Source organism: Psammomys obesus, unplaced genomic scaffold (genome assembly GCF_907164565.1).
Source record: "Psammomys obesus unplaced genomic scaffold, mPsaObe1.curated_primary_1811, whole genome shotgun sequence".
Taxonomy (NCBI): Eukaryota; Metazoa; Chordata; class Mammalia; order Rodentia; family Muridae; genus Psammomys; species Psammomys obesus.
The window spans coordinates 1032806-1055698 of NW_026591598.1; the positions used below are offsets into that span (position 1 = coordinate 1032806).

Sequence of the window (22893 nt, forward strand, 5' to 3'; positions counted from 1 at the left end):
TAGATAGATAGATAGATAGATAGATAGATAGATAGATAGATAGATAGATAGATAGATAGATACGGTAGAAATAGAGATATGTGGAGTGTAACTGTAGAATACAGGCGTGAGAGTAGAGGTGTGGATATACTTGAAGAGTGTGTGACTGGGTATGAGAGTGTAAGGGTGACTGAGGTGAGCGGTACGTGACCGTTGCTGTGAGGGTGTGACTGAGGGTGAGGACCGTGTGACGGCGTGAATTCCAGGGTGACTGTGGGCCTTTGGGATGTGTGGACTGTTGGTACGAGGGTATGAGTTGTGATTGGTGGTAAGAAGTGTGTGATTCTGGCTGTTAAGGGTGTGAAGGTGACTATGGGTGTTTGGGGTGTGATTGTGAGGTGTGAGGAACGTGTGATTGTTTGTGTGAGGTGTGAGTGTATCAGCATGAGGAGTGTGTGCTTGTGGTGTGGAAGGTGAGGTAAACCTCCCACCACCGCCTGCGGCTCTCTGTCTAAAAGCTCCTCCTCTGAGCCCATCCTTGTTACATCCCTCAGCCCTGAGCTGCCTGTCGGAGCAGTCTTGAGCCCCAGAGACTGCTGTCATCTCTCTGCCATCCACCTGCCATCTCCAGTGAGATCGGATGATGGGCAGTTCTTGCTAAGGGCATTGAGGAGATGTGCCTCTTCCTGCCAACTGGCTTCTGAGGCAGGAAGTTACCTCCTGGATCTTCCAGAACCATCCCTCCTGCTTCTTCACCTACACCTGCACGGATAGCGTTAGACCACAGAGCTGGCTACCTGGCTGTGCCCATGGCACTCGTGGGCTTCTTTCTTGGTATGGAAATGACATTCTGACTTGGGGTCGAAGGTATCTGTAGCCTGAGAAAGTGGGATGCCTGCTCGTGATGCTGAGAGCTGGTGACCTTCCTCGTCTGCTGGGAATAATCTAGGTGCTATGTACTTCCAGCTTGGCCAAAATGGGATGAGGATGAGAGATCAGGGATCCTCGTTCACAACCTGTACCCAGGAAAACAAGGGTGGTTCCATGTACCCCCTCATACACAGGTCTGGGTGGCTTCCTGATCAGCTGCCTGGATGGACAGCTTGGTGTGGGCAGGCACAGACTCTACTTCAGCCCCTTTCTGCCTAGGTAATTGGGTGAGTGTCTCACCTCTCTGAACTTGTTTTGCTCTTTCTTGCGTGGAGACAGTGACTTAATTCAAGTGAAAGGCTTGATGAGTGGCTGTTCCTTTGTGGGTTTTCCTCTCTGTGTGTGGCTCTGGTGGCCTCCAGTGGCTGTTCTCTGTGGTAGAGCCACAGCAGCAGCTGGCTGTGGGAAGGCAGCCAGCAGGGAATTTGCAACTTTAGCATTCTTTCCTTTCCTGCCAGGAAAAGAAAAAAAAATGGCGCCTGTGGCTCTGGGGAAAGGGACTCTTCCATCCCACCTATCTGACACTGGGCTGCAGGGGTCCATGGTGGATCCTCAGGCCAGCTGAGTCCCTTTCAACTCTGTAGTCCTCTGTAGCACATCCTCCTCACCCAGTGTCCTACAAACGTGGCTGGGCGCAGCTAGGGAGCACACTCGTCTTCTGAGGTGGGACTCTGCCTCTTCGCCTTTTTTTTTTTTTTTCCTTTACATGACACCTGTTGCTCACAGGTACAAATCAAACGAAGAGTATATATATGTGCGAGGCCGCGGCCGAGGGAAATATGTTTGTGAGGAATGTGGAATTCGCTGCAAGAAGCCCAGCATGCTGAAGAAACACATCCGCACCCACACTGACGTCCGGCCCTATGTGTGCAAGCACTGTCACTTTGCTTTTAAAACCAAAGGTAAGAGACAGTCAGCTGGGGCACAGCCCTGCCCATGGCAGGGATCCCCACTGAGGGAGCCCCAGCACAGAGCCCAATGCCTGGGGGCCTGGAGTACCCCCATATCCTGCACTCCACTTGGTACCCATGGCAGAGCAGTGGCTCCAGACTGGTCAGTGATGCCCACAGCTGCCACCGTCAAGACCCGGACCCTGCACATAAACTCACGCCCATATTCTGTAACATCGAGTCCACACTTAAGGTGGTTTTCTGTAGCTCTCATCGCCCCACCTTCGCATGTCCTCCATGGATCTGACGACACCTGGCATGCATACTTGTCGAAGTCACTCTTGCATTAGGAGAGCCATTCCACCTGGAGCCCCACAACACACCTGCATGTTCACCTTTCGCCACCCCTCCTCACCGCACCCAGCATTCTCTGACCCACCCGGCTTCTCCGCAGCATCCAGCATAGGGCCCGGCTGCAACCTATACCCACTCCCATCCTGATAGCTTTCAGCTTTCCAGCCGCGCCCCACATCAGAGTCGGGATAGAGACTGGCAGCCATCTGTGAGTGGAAGGATTGGTTGCTGAGGAGTGCATCTCAGAGAGCTATGATGGGTGATGGCGGCCTGGGCCTGCTGTAGTCTCCAGGCCCTGGTGGGACAAGCAGGGTTCTTGGATGGGGCTCATCCCTTGCTGAGAGGTCCTGTAGCTTCCTCGCAGAGAAAGATAGCAGGCCTTGCAAGGAAGCTGGGGTGCTCAGCAACCCTGGTGGTGGGTTTTGCCTCTCATACCTTGCAGATGGAAGATCCTGTCTTCTCTTCTGAGTTAACTAGAGGAAGAGCCACAGGGGGCTCCAGAGACAGAACTCAAGGCAGACCTTGGCTTTCTGCTTGTCTTTTCTTCTGAAACAAAAGGGGCAGGGCAGCAGCTGAGAACAGGAGAGGCCTCCTGTTGCCTTCTGTAACTATGTCAGGTGTTCTTTGTCATAGTCTCAGCGGCCTCTTTTCCGGCATGTTCCACTTCTCAGTTCTTAACAGTTAGCTGATGGTGACCCCCTGTCTTATCATCATCATCTTCGAACCAGGTTCAGAGTTCCCCACCGAGGTTTGGAGTTGGATAGAGACACCCATCTTCTGCTTTCCTTTCCTGCTCCTCTTTCTTAGCATTTCAGAAACAATGTCTCAAAAGGTGCTGAGGAGACAGTTAAACGGGCCCTGCCAGACCCAAAACCGTCCAGCTTAACATGTGTGGGTCGCCTATCCCACACCCCCACCTCCAGCCTCGCTTCTTCTGGGGTTTTGCGGAAGAGAGATGGGAATCACTGACTGAGAGCTTAAACAAGGAAGCCTTTAACTTTGAAAGTGGAGAGCTTCTTGGTTGGGCCAGAAGAGGCCTCTGTCACAAAGACACAATGCCCTCGTCCTTCTCCCTCCACCGGAGGAAGCCACCTCTAGGTGGCCACAAATACTGTCCCTCTTCCAGGTGTGTCTGAGGAATCACAGTGTTCTGTCCTCAGCATGAAGAGGCCTGAGAAAGCTCCCCACCCAGGCCACCCCCAGTGCACCTGTGCCTGCTCCCACCTCCCCAAGGAGCTCTGCTTAGTTCCTCCACCTCACTCATTCTGTTTGAGGTGGCAGTTTGTCCTCTGGGAACTTGCCCTGGGTCTCTCTGTCTCTGGGCCACCCCAGAGATCCAGATGGTCCTGCTAGTACAGCCCGGGGGACCGTGGCCTTTACATTTCCGGAAGTACAGAGAGTCCCTTGGGGAGGCTGGGCTTTGCTCTTGGCCAAGGTCCAGGAGCAAGCTAAGTTTGTCCTCCCTTGGGCCTCTGAGCCAAGGACAGGAAAAGTGAATTTGAAATATGGAATCTCGCACTTCATGTCCAGCACGGAGCGTGCAGGGCTGACGATAGATGAGAACAAGGAGAGCTTCCCCTTAGGGAGGAAGGGAGGGCAGAAGGCTCCAGCGCCTGGCTTTCATTGGGGCCATGTCTCTGGAGCCCTGTTGACTGTCGGTTATGACTCCTCTCAGGGTCTGTCTGTCTGCCTCCCAGCCAGGTCTTGCTCTTGAGCTGTGGCTCCAGCCAGGATGTATGGGTACTGAGGCCGTGCCGGGAAGACCTCGCACCCTGTCTGCACCACCTGGCCGTGCCTGTGCCGGGAGACCCTTCCTGTCTGTCTCCGTCTGCCTGTTTGTGTCTTGTCTCTGTGTCTGTCACACACGGAGGTGGCAGTTTGGCCTCTGCGAACTCCTTGGGGAAGGTCTCAGTGGATGGGGCAGGAGGAGGTAGCAGGCTAGACCTAGGAGGGTCCCTTTCCTCTTTTTAGATTCTTCCCAGACGCCACTGGGTGGCTGAGCCACGGACACGGTGATTGTCCTGTGCTCTTTACTGGCATTAGCTCCTCTCCCAGACAACCTGGTCTTCCAGCCACTCACTCCCAGAGGCCAGGCTGGGCTGTCCACGGGGGCTAGGTTGACTGGGAAAACCTTGGCTGGGCAAGCCTTCTTCCTAGGATGTTGATGGAAGAAGGCTAGGCCTTTGGGTGGTGGGTTTTCTCGTACCTCTTCTGAGAGCCTCGGAGCTCCCTACCCAAGGGTGAGAGCTTCCTGTTCTCAGCAGGCCCCTCCTCATCCAGCACAGCGCCTGGCAGAGTCAGAGCCAGAGACGTGGCCCACCAGCGGAGTGATTGCCTACCATTCACAAGGCCCTGGGCTGCATCCCAGGCACAACATTAAATAAAAGAGATTGTTGGGGGGGGGGGAGCCTGCTCTGTGCCAGCCACCGTCCACTCCCACATGTTTTGTCTTAAGATCTTCTCAGTGTTCCCACGAGGCGGGTATTACCTTAAAGATACAGAAACGCCCCACGGGGTGAGGGGCATTGAAAAGTGTACTCAAGAGCACAGGGCTATAGCAGTAGCCATCTTCAAGAGCCCAGACCCACCCCATGCTCCAACTAGGCCATTCAGAGCCATTTAGATCCACTCTTCTATAGCAAGGCCGGCCATACCAGAGGGTCCTAAGACCTGAGTCTAGCCAGGGCTTGACACTAGTAGCCAACAGTGTCGCTCCGGGCCGGTTGCTTCACTTTACTGGTTTACAGGAGCCCTGCCAGCACCCAGGACAGCCAAGGATCCCGCCCAGTGATATCATCAGCACCAGAGCCCAGAGTTAGGTCAGAAGCAGAGGGAGTAAGCCTAGTGGGGGTGAGCAACATGAAGTTCCATCTAGCACTTTGCTTCTGGGTACCTTTCTTGGGAGACTACAAACACTGCTCTCTGGGTCTGGCATGGATGAAGAGAAATGTAAACTCTCCGGGTAAAGTGTATCTGACAGATGACACCAGCGTGAGGAGCACTCCCGACCTCTGTGACCTAAGAAGGGACCCAAGGATCGGAGCCTCTGGACAGTTGGGATCTCTGGCCCACAGCTCTCTTGTCTTACCTGCTTACTGCTCCACTCAGACAATGAACATGAAGGGCGTGAGACTGAATGGGGAAGTCTCTGACCAGATGCAGGAGGGAGGCCCATGCTGGGCAGGGTAGAGTCTGAAATGATGAGTGGGGAAAGAGTTAGCGCCACTCTAGTCTCAGCCACCATATTCACCAACCTAGGGAATCTCACTTGTGCCTCCCCTGCAAAACCTGACATTTCTGGGTGATGATGACCCTTGGTTAAGCTTTGAGCAATCCCTGTGTTCACAGGTCTATCCATCTCTTTTCCCATCAGCCCCCTCTCCTGTCCATTCATCTAACAGTATCCCCTTCATGTCCCCTCTCACAGATTTTCTTGTCTTCCCATCTCCATTTGTCTGGCTGTCCTTTCAGCTGCCCATTCTCCTTTTATCCTCCTGTGTGGCCTCCCACACATCCCCATATGTGGACATCCATTCCTCTGTTCACATAGCTTCCCATCCCCCATCTGCTCACAGAAAACTTCCACCCGTCCTTCCCATTTATTTTGCTTCACTGTACTCACCTGATCCATCTGTCTATCATCTGCTCGCCCGTCCACCCAGCGTCCCACCCCTCCGTCGCCACACTCCTGTTCTTTCTCTCCATATTCTTCTGTGCGATTATCCATTTGTCTTCCCCCTAGTCCCTCTTTGCAGTCATTTCTAGAGACTTCATCTTTCTATTCCCCATCCATCCATCCATCCATCCATCCATCCATCCATCCATCATCTATCCATCCACACTTGACTGTTTAAGGCCCGTGAGACCATGTACCTGACTCGAGAGCTTCTGGCATGTTCTGTGATCAGCCACGTGGAGATTCAGCAATCCTCAGAGCACAACCCGAAGGACCTCCGCGTGGCGTCTGCCTGTGTTCCCTGGGCACAGGACAGGGAGCCCCTCCTCCCAGGACCTGCTCGTCACAGGTCATCACCCTGTGACGTGTGCACAGTGAGGAGCCCGACACTGCTGCTGCTGTCCTGGAACTGCAGCTCTGGCTCCTCAGCCTGTGGGGCCAGGCTTACAAGTTGGGGCAGCACCTCAGGGCTTCATAGAGCCTCCGACAGCCTGTTCCCAAAGCACTCTAGACCTTGTGCCCAAGGAAGGGGACTTCTGTAAGAAAATCTCAGCCTGGACCCTAGAGCCTTGTGGCGCTCATGTCCCTTGCCCACACACCTCACTGCTTACAAGAAGCCACACCCTGGCTCCTCTACTTAGACCCTAAGGTTTGGCCTTATGGGTGGCCTAGAAGCATACTCTGTCAGGAGGACTTCTCAGCCCACACCTACTGTGTTAGTAGGTGTCAGTCTGGCATTGAAGAGTGTAAATTATCTTATCTAAGTGTGTCACCAGCTCCTGGGCCCAAACATAAGACAGAAGCAGGGGAAAACATGCACTCAAATAGTCTCTCAATTTCTCTTTTGTTTGTGTTTTAGCTAGCCCCTTGGGTTCTCACTGTACCCTCCCTCCCCTCCCAGCCACATGCCTGCCTTACTCCAGCTCCTACGTTTTACTTTCAGCAGCAGTTATGGCTGCATAGTCTGGCTGGACACTACGGGGGGGGGGGGGGTGCGGTCTAAGAAGCCATGGCCTGGCAGCTATATGTTCCCTCCATTCGTCCCGGCCCTCTCTCCCTCTCCCCGCCACCAGGCCTGAGTCTGTGATCCTCTCGTTCCAGGGAATCTGACTAAGCACATGAAGTCGAAAGCCCACAGCAAAAAGTGCCAAGAGACGGGGGTGCTGGAGGAGCTGGAAGCCGAAGAAGGTACTGTGCCAGCCTCCTCTCCCCCTAACTCCCTCTCCACTTCCCAACTCCACCCCACTCTGTCTCCCCTGCCCCTCCCCCTTTCCAGCACCCTCATTTCTACTACTGTCCCCCTTCTTTTCCCTCCCTCCCTCCTTTGCAGTTCCTCCCTCTGGTTTGCTGAACAGCTGGGAAGCAAATGTTAAATTCATAAAATGCTCCCCAGTGCCGCACGGCCAGCTACTGTGCAATATGATGCAGCGTTCCGGTAGAATGCCAGCAGCGGTGGGAGCTCAGACTTGCTGAATGCGAGCTCATGAGTAACTACAAGCAATACCGAGCACATTCTAAACACGTGCCCTGAGTTGTCTTAGCAGAACCTGGACGGATCTTTGGGCATTTAGCTTTAAGCTACATACCCCTCCTCATGCCTGCTCTGCCATGAGCCTAACACATGAGCTGGGAGTGTCACTGGGAAAGTCAAAGGTAGATCCCATAGGCCCGTCCCTTTCCCATCCCTGTTCGGTCACTACAGCCTGGCTATAGCCCTCCAGTATCAAAGGCAAACTAGGGGCAGACTGATAAGCAGACGGGGCAGGGGGCAGGGTAAGGAGGGAGGCCGTTCAGGAGGCCAAAGGGACTTGGGCAGATGGATGGGTAGGTATTCCAGAAGTGACACACCTTAACTACAGAGTCTCTGAAATCAGGATCAGGACTTAGTGTGACAAGAGGAGGAGAGGAGAGAGGAAAATAGAGGAGGGGAGGGAAGAAAAGAAAGGAGAAAGTTGGGGGGATATTGTTTGTTTGTGAAGAGCGGTCTAGTGAGAGTTAAATCGGGTTTCCTTTGACGTTGAATAAATCAGTGTTTAGAACAGAGAACTCAGAGCACCATCTTCAAAGACTATGGTCCCCATGCTATCAAAATGCACATCAGGCCATTATAGATAGTGTCTTGTTCAAGTCCCTGTAACACACAATAGATGCTTGTATTGTCCCACTTCAAGTCAAGGAAGAGCAAAGCCCAGAGAAGGTGCCATGAAAGGCAGGGGACCAACTTGTCTGTCATCTGTCTTCTATCCTTGAGTGTGATGGGGCAGCGCCGATGTCCTTTAAACACCAGGATTCTGGCTGTGTGCAGGGAACTCCTACGGGGGTGTAGGGATGTGATCCAGGCCAGTCAGGTGAGCACAGGCTGAGTGAGCCCAATACAGGTGAGCTGTGGTCTGACTGGAGATGCATTCAGAGGCTGAGCCCATCCATCTTCCTTCTACATCCTAGAGAGAAGAGGAGGTGAGGGGGAAACGGGCTGGGGATGACGCCAAGCTCTGTAACCTAAGAGCCTGAAAGGATGCAGTTGTTCACTTCCTGGGCCAAGGCAGACCCAGGGACGGGCACTGGGAACTGGTGCTTTGAAAATCAGGCTGCCAGCAGCAGCAGCACACTGGTGGGGAGAAGGTTGTCGGCCACCGCCACCATGTGGCCAAAGTTAGACACTGCCGCCCCCCGCCCCCCCCCGCCCCCCCAGCCAGAGGCTCTGTCCAGGGCCTTCCACTGGTAGAAAGGCCTCCAAGTGGAACATCAGGAAGAGGAGGTGCTGAGCGCCTCAGGGGAGTCCTTTAGATACCTGCAGGAGACAGCTGTGGAGTTCCTAAGTGTGTCCTAGTGAGGGCTTCCATCATTCGTGCACTGGGAACCCAGGAAAGCACCATACCTCTCGGCCTCCACTTTCTCCTTAGGAAAGAAGGGCTTTGGGGGCAGTTCTGATGGATGTCAGGAGAGGCTGGCCCTGACTCCTTCCCCAGCAGGACCCTGCTTCACCTACAGTCACTGACAGGGCCATCCTGACCACCTGTGGGAGAAGCAGCTAGAGGGGGTGCTGTCCGCGTCTCCCACCCCCTTCACTGTACCAGTGGAGAAGCTGAACGCCAAGGGCCATAAACTGGCCACCGTCTCCCAGCAAGACGATGGTGGGGCCACATCTGCTTCTCACTCACATCTGCTTTTAAGGCATAAAGTCATTTTGAACTATAGTGTAATGACACAAGGACTGTGAACTTTAGCTCTGACTCAGCCAGGAGATAACTGGATGGTTGGGGGCATGGTGTACCTTCTCTGTGCTTAGGTTTCACTGTGTACAAGTGAGGGGCTGGGCTGAGGAAGACCTGGGGCTGCAGTCTGGGGTTCCTGCCAAAGTCCAGGGTCAGGAAATGAGCTCCCAGAGCCAATGCAAGGCTTTGTCACCATCTCCTTGTCTTCTCCCAGTCCCTTCAAGGCCTTATTTTGCTGCTTCTGGCTGCCTGAAACCCTGCCCTTGGCCTCATGACCCTCCCTTTGCCTGACAGCTCCTGCTCTACCCACAGTTTTCCGTCTCTGTCCTAATGAATATTTACATCATCTGCTTTGGTACCTGACAGCTGAGGTATTGTCATCACTGTTTCTGCCCTTCCCGGGCATGGGGAAGGGCCAGAGCCAGTACCCAAGGGTTCTGGGCCTACCTTTCCTGACTAGGGGAAAATATGGTGTTGCTGTATATGTGAGTGATAGCTCTGCTAGACACAGTAGTTCAGCTGTCGCTGACCCATATTGACCACGTCACAGCAGGCTAGTGCTGGGCCAACAGAACCCAAACTTTCTGAGTAATCCCCCAGAATGCAGGCTTTCCATCTCAGAGATGCCTGAGTCTAGACTGTTAGTGACAGCACAGGCTCAACCTGGCTGATGGACGCCTCAACCCCATAAGGAGACAGCCTCTGAAGCTGGCATTCAGAGTGCTCCAAGGGCAAGAATGGCAGGGTGAGACCTGCCCTTTAGACGGAGGCCAGCGTAGCCCAGCTACCCACAGAGGCTGAGCTCTGCCATCTGGCCAAAGCCGCTGTGTAGGCTAGCCTGGTCATGTTGGCATCTGGTTTGCATTTTAACTAACTGTGAGTGTCTGCTGAGCCAGCCAGCATGCCCTATCCCAGAACGATAGATGCCATCATTAACGAGGTCATAGTGGACCCCTGCTATGCACTAGGCCTATATTTTTTTTTTCCTCCTAGAAAAGCCCATGCAGTGAGACATTTGACAAAAGGAGACTGAGGTATAACATTATAACTGGCTCATGGTGGAACCACACTGAGAAACCAAAAAGCACATAGTCTCAGTTGCTCCAGTGAAGTCCCTGGCATTTCTTCTGCCCTACTTGGGCAGGTTACTTAATCCCCCCCCCCCATACCTCACTTTCCTTATCCACCACATGAAGGCAAGAATAGAACCACCTTCCTGGTGCTCCCAGGATTCTTTGAGGACTACACGAATCCACATACCTAAAGCCCTCAGAACTGAACTTGCACACTGAGGCGTGAGGTCGTTATGCACTGTTATTTACAGAGTATTCCTCTATCTGCTCTGTCACTTGGTCATCTGCCATGCGGCATTACGCCTCATTGGCAGGCTTGGCGAAACAGGGCTTAACCCGAAGCAGCTGCTGTGATCTCAGGTGCCCTGTGTTCTCCCCTCAGGAACCAGTGATGACCTGTTCCCGGACTCAGAGGGGCGAGAAGGCTCCGAGGCTGTGGAGGAGCACCAGTTTTCAGACTTGGAGGATTCTGACTCAGACTCAGACCCAGATGAAGATGACGAGGAGGAAGAGGAGGAGGAGGAGAGCCAAGATGAGCTGTCCAGGCCATCTTCAGAAGCAGCTCCGCTCTGCCTGCCGACCACACCACAGGAGGACTCCTCACCCATTCCGGGCCCTCAGCCTCCAGATTCCACTTCCGACGAGGTCCCACAAGGCAGCTCCACCTCAGAAGCCACGCGCTTGACAGCCAGCAGTTGTTTGACACCTAGCCGGGGCATCCCAGGCCTTCCCTGGCTGGGACTGGCCCCGCTAGAGAAGGGCATGAGCTCAGTCCTGAGCCCCAAGGCCATGTCCCCTGGGAGACCATGGTCCCCAAGCAAAGAAGCAGGCAGCCGTCCCTCACTCACTCGCAAACATTCACTCACCAAAAATGACTCGTCTCCCCAGCGATGTTCACCGGCCCGAGAGGCTCCGGCCTCGGACACGAGCACACCTGGCCCCCATATGGGCCCGGGAAGGGACATGGGTCCTCATCTCTGTGGGTCTCCCAGACTGGAGCTGTCTCCACTCACTCCCCACCCCATAGGAAGAGAAGTGCCCCCTGGAGCACCTCTGACCCCTGGACTCAAGAGTGCCACAGACACAGGCGCCCCCAGATATTCACCCACCAGGAGATGGTCTCTGGGTCAGGCTGAGTCACCAGCACAGTCAGTGCTGCCAGGGAAGTGGGCCCTGGCTGGGCCCTGCAGCCCCTCGGTGGGCAAGTGTGGCCTGGGCTTGGGGCCGGTTCCACGGGCTCTCCTCCAGCCCGTGCCTCTACCTCACACACTTCTCAGCAGAAGCCCTGAACTGTGCACCTCTGCATGGGTGAGTCCCCATCATGGCTTTCCTGGGGGTCAGGAGATGCCCATTCACGCCCTCTGTCATTTGTGTCCAGAGCCCAACTGGGTATTTCTGGTCATGTAGCAAATACTTCTAAGGTCCCCATTGTGCAAGCTACTTCATAGAAATCCCAAACATGGCTCTGGAGCTCGTGGGCTCTGGGTTCCAGTCCTAGTGAGCAGTGTAGACTTGAATGTGAATGTAAACACTTGTGTAATCCTTCATCCATCCCTTCCCCGTCCACTTGTGTCCTTGAAGCAGATGACAGAGCTTTGCCAAAATTGTTTATCCCCATCTCCTTCAAGGACATCTAAGTCCACACCATCCCTAAGCCATGAGCACAGTGGCTAAGAGCAGTATTGCCTCTGTCAGCACTGTGCCCTGCCACACACTGCTGTGACCCCTCACCCTCTCATTGGTGTCATCCCGTCATCTACCCTGTCCCTGCCCTGTCGCCTTGCAGTGTCTGTACCACTGCCACCTCCCACTGTGGCTGCCACTAGCCCTGTTGACATTTCTGGCACTGTGTTGTCACGACCTCACAGCATCTCTCCTTGGGGTGGGGTGGGGGGGCGCTGACCAAAGCATCTTTCCTGATAATCTGGGGATAACAAGGGTAAGGTTAGGTCAAGACCATTTTAAGAAGGGAAGAGGCAGAAGAGCCATGGTAGAGCAGGGTGAAGACAGAGCCCCCAAACCCAGGAGCCACCTCCTACAAATGTGGGGCCAGCATGTACTGCTAAGCTGCCCATAAGGGAGCTCCGTGGGCTGTGGTAAATCCTGATTCAGGCCCCCCTCGCCAGGCTCCCTCTGTGAGCTCAGGCCTTCCTGCCCTGTGTAGACCTCGGTTCTGCGCATGTCCAGCATGTAACCCTTTCGCCTGTTTTGTTTTCTGACCCCAGCAGAAGACTGAGTCCCGAAATCCATCAGCTGGCCCTGCTCCTCTCTTCTCCCGACCACTCTCTACCCCTCCTGACTTCCACGGCCACCTCCCCAGCCGAAGTGAGGAAAACCTCCTCAGCCACCTGCCTCTGCATTCCCAGCACCTGAGCCGCGCTCCCTGCCCCCTCATTCCCATCGGCGGGATCCAGATGGTACAGGCCCGGCCAGGAGCCCACTCTACCCTGTTGCCAGGGCCCTGTGCAGCCTGGGTCAGCGGTTTCTCAGGGGGCGGCAGTGACCTAACTGGGGCCCGAGAGGCCCAGGAGCGCAGCCGCTGGAGTCCCACAGGGAGCCCTTCGGCATCAGTGTCCCCTGTGGCCAAGGTCTCCAAGTTTACACTCTCTTCAGAGCTGGAGGAGGAAAGGACCGGCAGAGGCCCAGGAAGACCCCCCGACTGGGAAACTCAGAGGGCCAAAGGCCCTGCAGAACCCATGGGCGTACACAGCCCCTACTCCCCACAGCCGCCCCGGGGCCGCCAGGTGACACCATCCTGGAGCGCCACCCTCTTGGAGTCACCACACACACTGGCTAACCTAAAAGCCTCAAGCTTCCCACCACTGGACCGCAGCAGCTCCATGGACTGCCTGGCAGAGGCCTCCACTCGCTTTTCAGCCCGGAGCAGGAACCTCTCTGGGGAACCCAGGACCCGTCAAGGCTCCCCTGAGCTCTTAGGTAGTAAGGAGCTCAGGACACCTCTATTCCGGCCCAAGGACAGTGGCCCCCCAAGCACTTAGCCTCGCCAGCTACTTCAGCACCTGGCTTCCAGTGTTCGGCAACAGACTTTTCCAGCCAGCCTCCTGGAATCGTCTTGCTCCCCCGGGCACCCTCTCCCATCTGTCCATCTGTCCTCGCAGCTTCTGCTCAGCCCCATCTGTTACATTGTTCCACATATGCAGTTACCTGTGCCTTTTTCTAGACCTTTGGTTGCTTGAAAAGAAAAGAAACAACACAAATCACACGTCCATAAACAAACAAACAAACAAAACCCGTAAGGAGCTTGAGGCTCTGACCAGTTTGTGCTTTGGGGACAAGGCTGTAGGAGGGGCCCCTTCACCTCCTCCACCACATTCCACATTGGCAGAAGTCCCCACCTCCAAGTCTGAGAGGTTCTGTTGCACTAAGGGAGAAGAAGAAAAGGGAGGGGGGGTATAATTAAATTCAGAGGCAAGCACTCCTACAGACAGACGCCTAAGAACCCCATCTATACACCCAGCTAGTAACCCGGAAGCAGAAGGATACAAATAGAGGCAGGAAGCGACCCACCCCTCCCCACCCCAGCTGGACCAGAACTTTTTTTTTTCTTCCCCGAAAGAATAGGAACAAAAATCTGCTCTTGCTAGCATCTCAGTACTGAAGAATAGCAAAAAGGAGAAGAATATTGTAGTGTGAACTGTAGGCCTCACCTTCTCCCTTCCATGCCCAACCTTCCCCCAGGGCTAATAAAGGAGCCCAGTTTGCCTGTCTGCTTTCTCCTCCACATTGGAGGTCTCTGCCTCCTGGTCCCGGCCATGCACTGGCTCCTTTGTCTAGAAATACCTGCACGACGAAGAGGCCAAGGCGAGACTAAGGATGTTCCTAGTCTGGGCATGTTTTGAGACTAGGGTTTGGATTCTTTCCCCCTCGGCCCCTCATTCCCAAAGGAACTCAATGTTATACTTCCTTCATGGCTGGGTCACATGTTTAATGTATACACACACATAGAAACCAAAGATGGTGTTGCTACTTTCTCCAGCCTCCTCAGATTCTCTTCTCTTGACTTAGAGGATTTGTGAATTATCCCAAGTCATTTGAATTTTTCTCCAGTTCCCACAGCAAAAAACCTGCTTCAAGAAAAAAAAAAAAAAAAAGTAATATGGCCAAAAAATTTAAACCCAAGTTGAAATATGGAACTTAGACCGGGTGCATGATTTAAAAAAACAAGCAAGCAAACAAACCAGGTAAAACAAGTCCTCTGTAACACAGGTTCTGTGGTTACCATTTCTAAGACGGTCCAGAAATAATTTTCTTTACCTTCTCCAAGGAAGAGAGAGAAATAAAAGGGACCATTGTGAGGAGGGTCCTCCTATAGTCTTGTTCCCAAATCACAAAGCATGTTCCAGCCATGCTGTACACTGCTGTTACCCTATACAAAGCAGGGACTTATCCCTGGACATCAGACAGGGTGTGTGGCTGAAGGCTCATGGGAGGGCTGAGCTGCAAGGCTGTGAGCTTCCTGTGCTGGGCCACCCCTCTCCCTCCTTCTAGCTCATGCCCATGCGTGGTCCTTGCTGGGTGGGCAAATCAGCCATGGGGCCAATGCCCAGGCCAATCACCTGGTTTGTCCTCTTTACCTGACTCCATGCTTAAAAAGTCCAAGTTGGGTAAGGCAGGGCTTCCTCTGCTGTGGGCCATGCTGCAGGGTGTCATGGGTATCAGGCTGGGAGCCTCCCACCCACCTGGGAGAAGCTGTCAATGCCATTGGGACACAATGCCATTGGGAGGGAGAGGGTAGAAGCCTAGGTGCCGGTCAGCCCACGCTGGAGGCCACAGCTTTCCTCCCTTCCACCTCTCAGCCCTAACCCACAGTCCCCACAGACTGGAGATGCTAAGGGCTGAGCTGGACAAAGAACATGGCCTCAGTCCGGGTTTGAGGGCTTTCTAGGTGAGAACTCCTGGCCATAGACTGCAGGCTGGCTCCTGACCTTGAGACACCCACACCTCTCCACTCTACACCCAAAACAATTCCTGGAAATTACTCTCCCCCTCGGCTCTTGTTCTCCCTCTCCCCCTCCCCCCACCCCCTTTCTCAGCAGCCTAGTGACAGACCATGTGGCCACAGAATGGAGAGTGAGTCCCTACAATTACTGGCACAGCTGACTCAGGGAAATGGGGTGTCACGAAGGCTAGGAGTTGGAGACTTGCCTCTAGGTGACAGGGATAGAATACAGAGTGTAGCCTGGGCTGGTGCCACTACCAGGCACAATTCTAAGCTCCTCTCCGGAATGCTCCCCACCTGCCCCCAAAGCACATGGCGACAGTCTCCACACACCTTCTCTGCCTGGAAAATAAAAATAAAAATTCTCACTCCAGGAATGCAACCTGGGCTTCTCGCCCACAACCGGCCACTTCTGACTTTGCAATCTTGCCTGTGACACTACCGTCAGTGACGACAGTCCAGACATCTGCTTGGGGTCTGCTGACACACATGAGAACAAGATGGCCCTATCCCAGACTGTCTCTGGCCCTCCTTACCTGGGACGGTTGGGAGGTCTCAAGTCAAATCCTGTCCTCTGTGGGTGGTGGTTCCGAGCCATTCGTCCCTGAGGCCTGACCCTAGATGCCCTTCACTGGGCAACCTCACATCATCCGGAGTACTGACCCCTTTCACACCAAGGGTAGGCCTGCCTCTTCACACACACACACCCCATCACAGTCGACACTCTGGTCCCAGCCACCAAGACCCTCCACGGGTCCCGACATGGGTAACTACCTGTTTTTCCAGACACAAAGTCTCGGCCTGCCCCGGCAGGGAGACCTCATAAGAGAATGATCTCCCAGCTTCCTCTAGGTGTTGATAGCTCCCACCTGGCCCAGGAAGAAGGAATATGTCTGAGCTGAAATCTCCTCCTAGTCTGTGCTCCGGCTGACTCCTGGCGGGGCCAGTCCCGGGAAGCCGATCGGCTCTGCCCTGTCACCTGAGAACGTTCCCGAAGTCAGTGCCGCTAACTCTGCTTCCGTGTTGTGGTTCCTGTCTGCTTGGCATTTGAAAACCGCTTGGGCACTACTGACCGCTGTTACTGAGTGTGGTGGTCAGGAAAAAAAGGGAACCGCATAGGCAAATGTAAGATACTCGCTCTCTGTAAGATAAATCTCTGCCTTTGTTTTTCTGAAAAGGTGTACGCATTCTGTACGTGAAATCGTCTGTAGGGAGTTTCCACGTTCTTAAATGGCAATACATTCCAGCACTCGTACTGTAGATATGTACAGCAACCGCACTGGAAAGGGGTAGTTTCGCCTGTGGTTTTATTTAAACTCCAGTTTCTACACTTGTATCTTGCAGTTGTCGGTATGGTATTCATCAGTGCAAAAGAAAAATTAAACAAAACAAAACAAAACAAAAAAAAAAAACTCAAACCAAAAGAAAAAAAAAAAAAGAAAAAATATCTACACAGGTCTAAAGCACAGAGTCTGTTGTACAAAGGAAAGAATCGCTCAGTATTGGTGTGTGCGACCCTTGTTGTAAACCCCATCTGTACTGTGAATGAGACGTTTTTACAAGTATAATAATTGCCTTTATTACAGCTTGGGCTGAGTGTTCAGCCTGAAGATATTTTTAAAAAAAAAATAGCACGTTGGAATAAATTTGAAAATTCCCAACAGAGCCCTGTTGGCCTGGCTCATGGCTTTTCTTCCTCTTCCCCCCCCCCCAATTTATTTTTATTTATTTGTCTGTGTGAGTGTGTGTTACCTGTAGGGGGCGCCCACAGAAGTCTGAAGAGGGTATCCCCTGAAGCTGGAGTTTCTTTTGAGCTGCCCAATGTGAGTGCTGGGAATTGAACCCTGGTCCTCTGGAAAAGCAGCAACTGAGCCATCTTTGTGGCCTCATCGTATCTTTTCTTGAGGACTACAGAATATCAGGGTTAGGAGAATCCTGGCTGTCCCGAGCATTCATTTTTATTACACAGCAATCAGCCCGTAGAAGCGGAATGACTAAGGTTATAGTCACAGAGCCTAGGACTTGATTCCCCTCACTTCCAGGCCTGTCGATCAAAACCTCAGTACATCACCAAGGGGAAAAGCCAGAATTCATCCCTAGGGTTACCCTACCAATTTTTACCCAGCTTAAGACAACAGGTTGGATCCTCCCCAACAGTTTTAGAATGTGGGAACATGAAATCTTCATCTATGGCTATATAGCCTTTAGCATGCCCATTCTCGTTGGTCTTTGAAGCAAAGTAGAATGGGGCTACTTGGGAGATGTCTGAGTGCTGGGTGTTGCTGACTTGGTCTTTCTGCTCAGAAGAGGCCTCCTCAGCTTCTGCTGGCTGCTGGTAAGTCATGGTGTCCCTGGCTTTTAGACACATCCAATCTCCTGACTTCTCCACAATTCTATGGCCCCCTACTCCTCAACATACTCCTCAGTGGAGTTAGGGCCCCACCTTAATCTAGGATGCTCTCATCTCAAGACCCTTCAGTACAGCAGCTAAGACCCTTGTTCCAAACAAAGGAACTCTCGGAAATTCAGGAACGATGACATATGACCATATTTGACAGCTACTATTGAACCAACTTTAGGATGGAACCTGAATCCAGATCCCGACACAGCCACTGACAGGGTGTGTGAGCTTAGGAAGGTCATCCAACCTCTCTGTGCCTATGTACACATTGTAAAGCCAGAGGCAGTGCTCTAAGTCTGAAGGAAAGGTCATGGCGAAGATTAAATAAGATGCTGCATGCAGGGAGGCTAAGGACACCATCAACACGGCAGGTCCTTGACAGTTTATTCACAGTCTCAAAAAACAATACTGGGATAGCTACGGTGGCAAACGTGGTTTTCCATCTTCTGATTTCAACACTGAGTGTCACTGAAGGCTACCATTGGGTGCAGTGATGAGCAGGAACCAGGGCCCACCTTCAGAGAGCTTCTGTCTGAGCCGGCTATGGGTAGTCGCTTCGCCACAGGCTCACCTTCAGCAGTGGCAGAGAGCAAAGGCTCTAGTCCACAGGCGGTCAGAGTGTCATGAAAGCTCTCCTAGGAAGACCCAATGACAGCAAATAAAGGAAGACAGGCCGGTGAGCCAAGCAAAGGGCCCTAGAGACAAGGTGCTGATTGGAAGTTCAGCGCTAAGGGCCTGAAAGGATGGGTCTGTTTGGACAGAGGACCAACACCAACTCACAGAAAAGAGGGCCCAGCACTGTTCCTGACTGTGGCAGGCCCTTTGCAGACACACTGAGAGCTGGATGGCAGAGGGTCAGGGATGCAGAAGAACCTTGGGGGTGAAGAGGGAACAGGATACTTTGTCATAGACCTGGACCCAGGCGACTGGGAGAGCTGTGGAGAGCAAATGTTAAACATTGTGTCTGGTGGAAGAAGAGAAGCAGGGGTGGATTTGAAAGTCCAAAAAAAAAAAAAAAAAAGTGCTAGAAGTCAGCATGTCTTAGTGACAGGACACAGAGAGTATTCTGTAAGGGATTTTCTCCGTCAGCCAAGTAGAATTACTCGAGGAAGCTGCAGACAAAGCCAAAGAGCCCTGAGACGATGTGAGTGAGCCTTAAGGACATGGAGAGAAAGTCCCCAGGAGAGAAGGAAGGTGTGTTGAAAGACTAGAGGACTGTCACCAGTGTCTGCCTTGCTGGTGGCTTCTCTAATGGCAGTCCGACCGTGGGTACCAGGATTCTCCCGAGAATGGCTTCTGCCAGCCGACAGCAGAGAATGGCAGTGAGTGGAGAAGACAGCACATGGGCTGTAGGGGTGAGGTGAGGTGTGGAAAAAGACTGCTGAGTGTGGAGGGGGGAGGGAGGGCTGTATTCATTCGCTTTCTGCTGCTGTAGTGACCACCACAGTGACCGAAGGCAACTTGAAGAGGAAAGGGTTTATTTCATTTTATAGCTCACAGTCCACCAGGAAGGGATGTCATGGCAGGAAATCTGAGGCAAGAACTGAAGCAGAGGCCACGGGAGAATGCTGCTAATTGCTTTATTTCTCCACAGCTTGCTCAGCCTGCTTCCTTATACCACCTGCCCAAGGGCTACGCTGCCCACAGCAGGCCAGACCCTCCCTCAGCAATGCCTCATGCACTTGCCTACAGGGCAATCTAATGTAGGCATTTCCTTAATGGAGAGTCCCTCTTCCCACATGACTCTAGTTTGTGTCGAGTTGAAAAAAAATAAATAAATAACAGGACAAAAGCCATGGTCACATAATAGTTATGTGAATACAGAAAAGACGGGCTGTGATCTGCCTTTAGCTGCTATTTCAGAGTGAGCCCACAGTGAATGAGCCCTACGGACCACGGCTGCTGAAGAAGCAGAGGCCAGGATGTGAGCGCACTGGGCAGGAGGTACAGGCAGCAAGCGAGGGTCATATCTAATGCTGGCAGAGCTGAGGTGGCAATCGGTTCTGGGAGCCCGGGTACACCAGTCCAGACGGGCTCTGCAGTGCTGCTGAAACACGTGTGCCCGCCACCCTGTGGCTGAAGGCAGCTAGAGCCTCTTCTTTCCCTCACTGACATTCCATGGACATCCGCGGAGAAATTCTCAGCAACTTGGGAGACCAAGACTGAGGGCAGCTCCATCCCTGCGTTCCCATGATCCTCAGAAGCAGAGAAAAACAGAGTGCTGGCGTTGGCAACAAATATCATGTCATAGCCAGTCTTCATTATGTACTTGCCTGAATTTGGAATCACCCGAGAGATTGGTGTGGTACACCCTGGGTGTGTGTCTGAGGTGTTTCCAGAGAAGAGTCACTGAAAGGGGGGAAACCCACCTTAAATAAGAGCACCGTCCCATGGCTCAGACAGAATAAGGGGAGGGGGATGTAGCTGGGTGAGGACTGACATTCCCCTTCACACCGCCTTCTGGTCCATGATGTAAAGTGCTCTGTTCAACCGTGCTGTCCCCGCCCCAGTGGACGGAGCCCACCAACACTGTGAGCCACAGTAACCCTTTCCTCCCTTGACTGATGTCAGGAGTTCCAGCATATGGACACAGAAGTAACTCAGACATATCCCTTCTATTCCCACCACTGGTCAGAGCCGGCCACACGGCCAGCTCTTAAGGAGAGAACGGGGGGTGGGGGAGAAGGGGTTGCTAAGTTTAGGACCTCTCAGAATTGAGCCAGGGGAGCAGAGGTCTATGATGGGATGGGGAGAGAGCAGGGACAGTGGTATCACCCTCAGAGGGAATGAGCTTTTACAGAAAGAGTGGGGGGAAGGGCAGGAGAGCATGGGAAGCAAAGAAGGTACCCCATGCTGAAGTAAGAGTGTGGGAGGATAGGGAATAACTAACAGAGCCCGGGGAAGGGTAGCCTAAGGGGAGGTTAGAAAATGGGCACACAAATAGAGTCAGGGACATGCATCCAAGGCAGCAGGGAAGAGAAGCCCTGCCCAGCTCCAGAAGAGGACGCACGGGGCTCCGTGTCCAGAGTTTTACAAACTCAGTCTGTAGCCATGACCACTACTGGACGTGGTGTGTTCAGCTGCTGTTCCTAGAGAAGGAAACGGTGACAATAAGAAAGCTCACCCAAGTGTGATGACATGTGCCTGCAATCCCAAATCCTCGTGAGGCCTAGGCAGAAAGATCTCAAGTTAGAAGCCAGCCTGGACTATATAGTCGGAGTCTCTTGCTGGGTCTGGGGAAGCCTTTCAGGGAATCCAAGTTCCTCCTTTATCCTCCAGCCCCTGCCTGGCTCCAGGGTAATGCTGGGAGTCAGGCTGCACAGCTGCCATTGCTTGGAGTCCAGTTGCAGCACTTGGCTGTGTGAATTCCGCTGCAGTTGCTGCCATCTCCTGCCTGCCGTTGCCTCAATGCCAAGGCAGACAGGCACTGGCATGCGGCTGGCTCCCAGGTCTTTGCAAGGTCAAGAGCATTTCCCCTTCAAGAAGTGAATGAGGCAGAGTGCATGTTTATTACAAGTGAAGGTAATGCCAAAGACCACACTCTGACGAGTGGGACGGCCACAATCCTGTCACATCAGTTCCCATAGCTCTGGAGAGCAATGGCTGAGTACCACAGACATCTTAGCTAAGGTCTGCTGAGTCTCCATCCAGAGCTGAGCAAAGTCCATAGGACTGGGAGACCTGACCTCATTCCTAAGGCTATACTCATTCTGGGCTCAGGCCATGGGGGCCATAGTCTGTCCTAACATCTTTGGGGGGGCAGGCCTCTTCAGGCTGGATAGCCTTGGGAGGATGGAAGGTGCAGAGGCAAGAGCCTGAAGACGCTGCAGCCTGGGGGCTTCATTGTGCAGAGCTCAGCATGGATGCTGTTCTGAGTCCTGGGGAAAGATCATTCCGTCACACTGTTACCTTTTACAGGGAAGGAAGCCTGGGCTCTGATACATGATCTCCATATTTGATTAGCTACCCTTGGAGAGTCTGGGCCTCTGTAGCTCTGGGGCCTTTGCTAGGGCTGGGGGATCCCAGCTCACATACCCCATACTCTTATCATGACCTCATCCACTTTAGGAAGATAAGAATGCCAATTGCCCACTTCCTGATGGCAAAATGGATGTCCAGAGCCGGGAAGAGCTTGGCCTGAGGCCAGGGCTACGTTTCGTATACTCTGCACGGAGCCACTTGTACCACCCCACGCTACCCCAGTCCCAAGCGCTGCTACCCAGCTCTTCTGCCCAGCTCTGCCTTTTTAGGAAAGGAAAAGAGCAGCCCTGGTGGCAGGCAGGTGGGCAGGCGGGCACGCTAATCCACCAGCTCCTGGCAGCTCTGGTTACCCGTGGTTTGGGGCCCGGGCGGCCCTGGCTGGGAGTGCCGGCTCAGCCAATGGGTGCCGCCGCTGAACTACTCTGGCAGAGCCATACAAGGCCTGGTTGCAGCCCAGTCCCGAGCAGGCACAGGGCAGCTCCGGTGTGCCCGCACCCACCCCACCCCTGAGCCTGCCAGCCCGGCACGTCCTCCGATTCTACCTAATCCAGGCTGGGAGCAGCAGGGCCAGAGTGCACGTGCACCAGGCTTGGGGCTCTCCAAGGTCAGGGGTGAGGCACTATCAGGGCAGAGACCAAAGTCAGGGAAGGCGCTTAACTGGTCATGGGGACACCCCTCAACCCCGGATGAGGTCAGGGTGATATTGGGGACACCAATGGCTCAGGCTGCACCATCTCTCACAAGGGTGTCTGCTACCATCCCTTTGACCTCGCCGCTGTCTCTTCCCCCCAGTCCCTTCCGGACTGGGCCTTAGCAAAGCCTGTGGCCTTCATACCTTGCCGTGTGTTCACAGCCATTCATCCCAGGGCCACAGGTACTTCTCAGAGTCAGGGATGCCCATGAACGGCTCCATGCTGAGAGACAGACATACCCTTCCCTTGCAGACCTGTGTGCATCCATTGTCACTCCTGGGGAACTGAGGGTAGGGAGGAAGCAGGTAAGATTGACAGTCCCTTCTCAGCAGATCCCGCCCACCAACCAGTTCCTAATGCCTCCAATTTGGTGCTTACAGTATCTGTGGGGAGAGGGCTTGAGGAGATGGCTCAGCTGATAGAGTTCCTGCCACATAAGCATGGGCACCCGAGGCTGGATCCCGGGCATCTGTGGAAAAAGCCAGGCACACCGTAGTCTGGTTCCAGCACTGGGAAAACAGAACGATCCCTGGGGCTCTCTAGCTAAAATGGCGGACGCTAAGGTGAACAGGGACTGAGGAAGACATCTGAAGTTGGCCTCTGGTCTACATATGCATGTGTATCTGCACACACATACACATATGTGCACACATACAGAAATATATATACACAGAAACCATGCATATGTGCCCATATGGGCACACACACACACGCGCACACACGTGTGGAAGCTGGAAAGCAT

At 53.4% G+C, this 22893-nt stretch overlaps 1 protein-coding gene and 1 long non-coding RNA gene across 3 annotated transcripts in view; one reads left to right on the forward strand and one right to left on the reverse strand.

Moving 5' to 3' along the window:
- Positions 1-16734, forward strand: part of Hivep3 (HIVEP zinc finger 3) — a 400497-nt gene extending 383763 nt beyond the window's left edge. The window contains exons 7-10 of one of the 2 annotated variants that reach the window (XM_055610789.1): positions 1636-1811; positions 6931-7017; positions 10500-11425; positions 12343-16734. In XM_055610789.1, coding sequence (XP_055466764.1) covers positions 1636-1811; positions 6931-7017; positions 10500-11425; positions 12343-13116 — 1963 coding nt within the window. In that variant the 3' untranslated portion in view covers positions 13117-16734. The remainder of the gene's footprint in view (positions 1-1635; positions 1812-6930; positions 7018-10499; positions 11426-12342) is intronic. The other variant, XM_055610790.1, reaches the window with a different exon arrangement.
- Positions 16735-18939: 2205 nt separating this feature from the next.
- LOC129679543 (uncharacterized) lies at positions 18940-22614 on the reverse strand. The gene is made up of 3 exons (XR_008720563.1): positions 22530-22614; positions 22295-22435; positions 18940-20567 (listed from the first exon to the last, which is right to left on the reverse strand). It is a non-coding gene; the product is annotated as an uncharacterized LOC129679543 (long non-coding RNA).
- Positions 22615-22893: the final 279 nt, after the last annotated feature.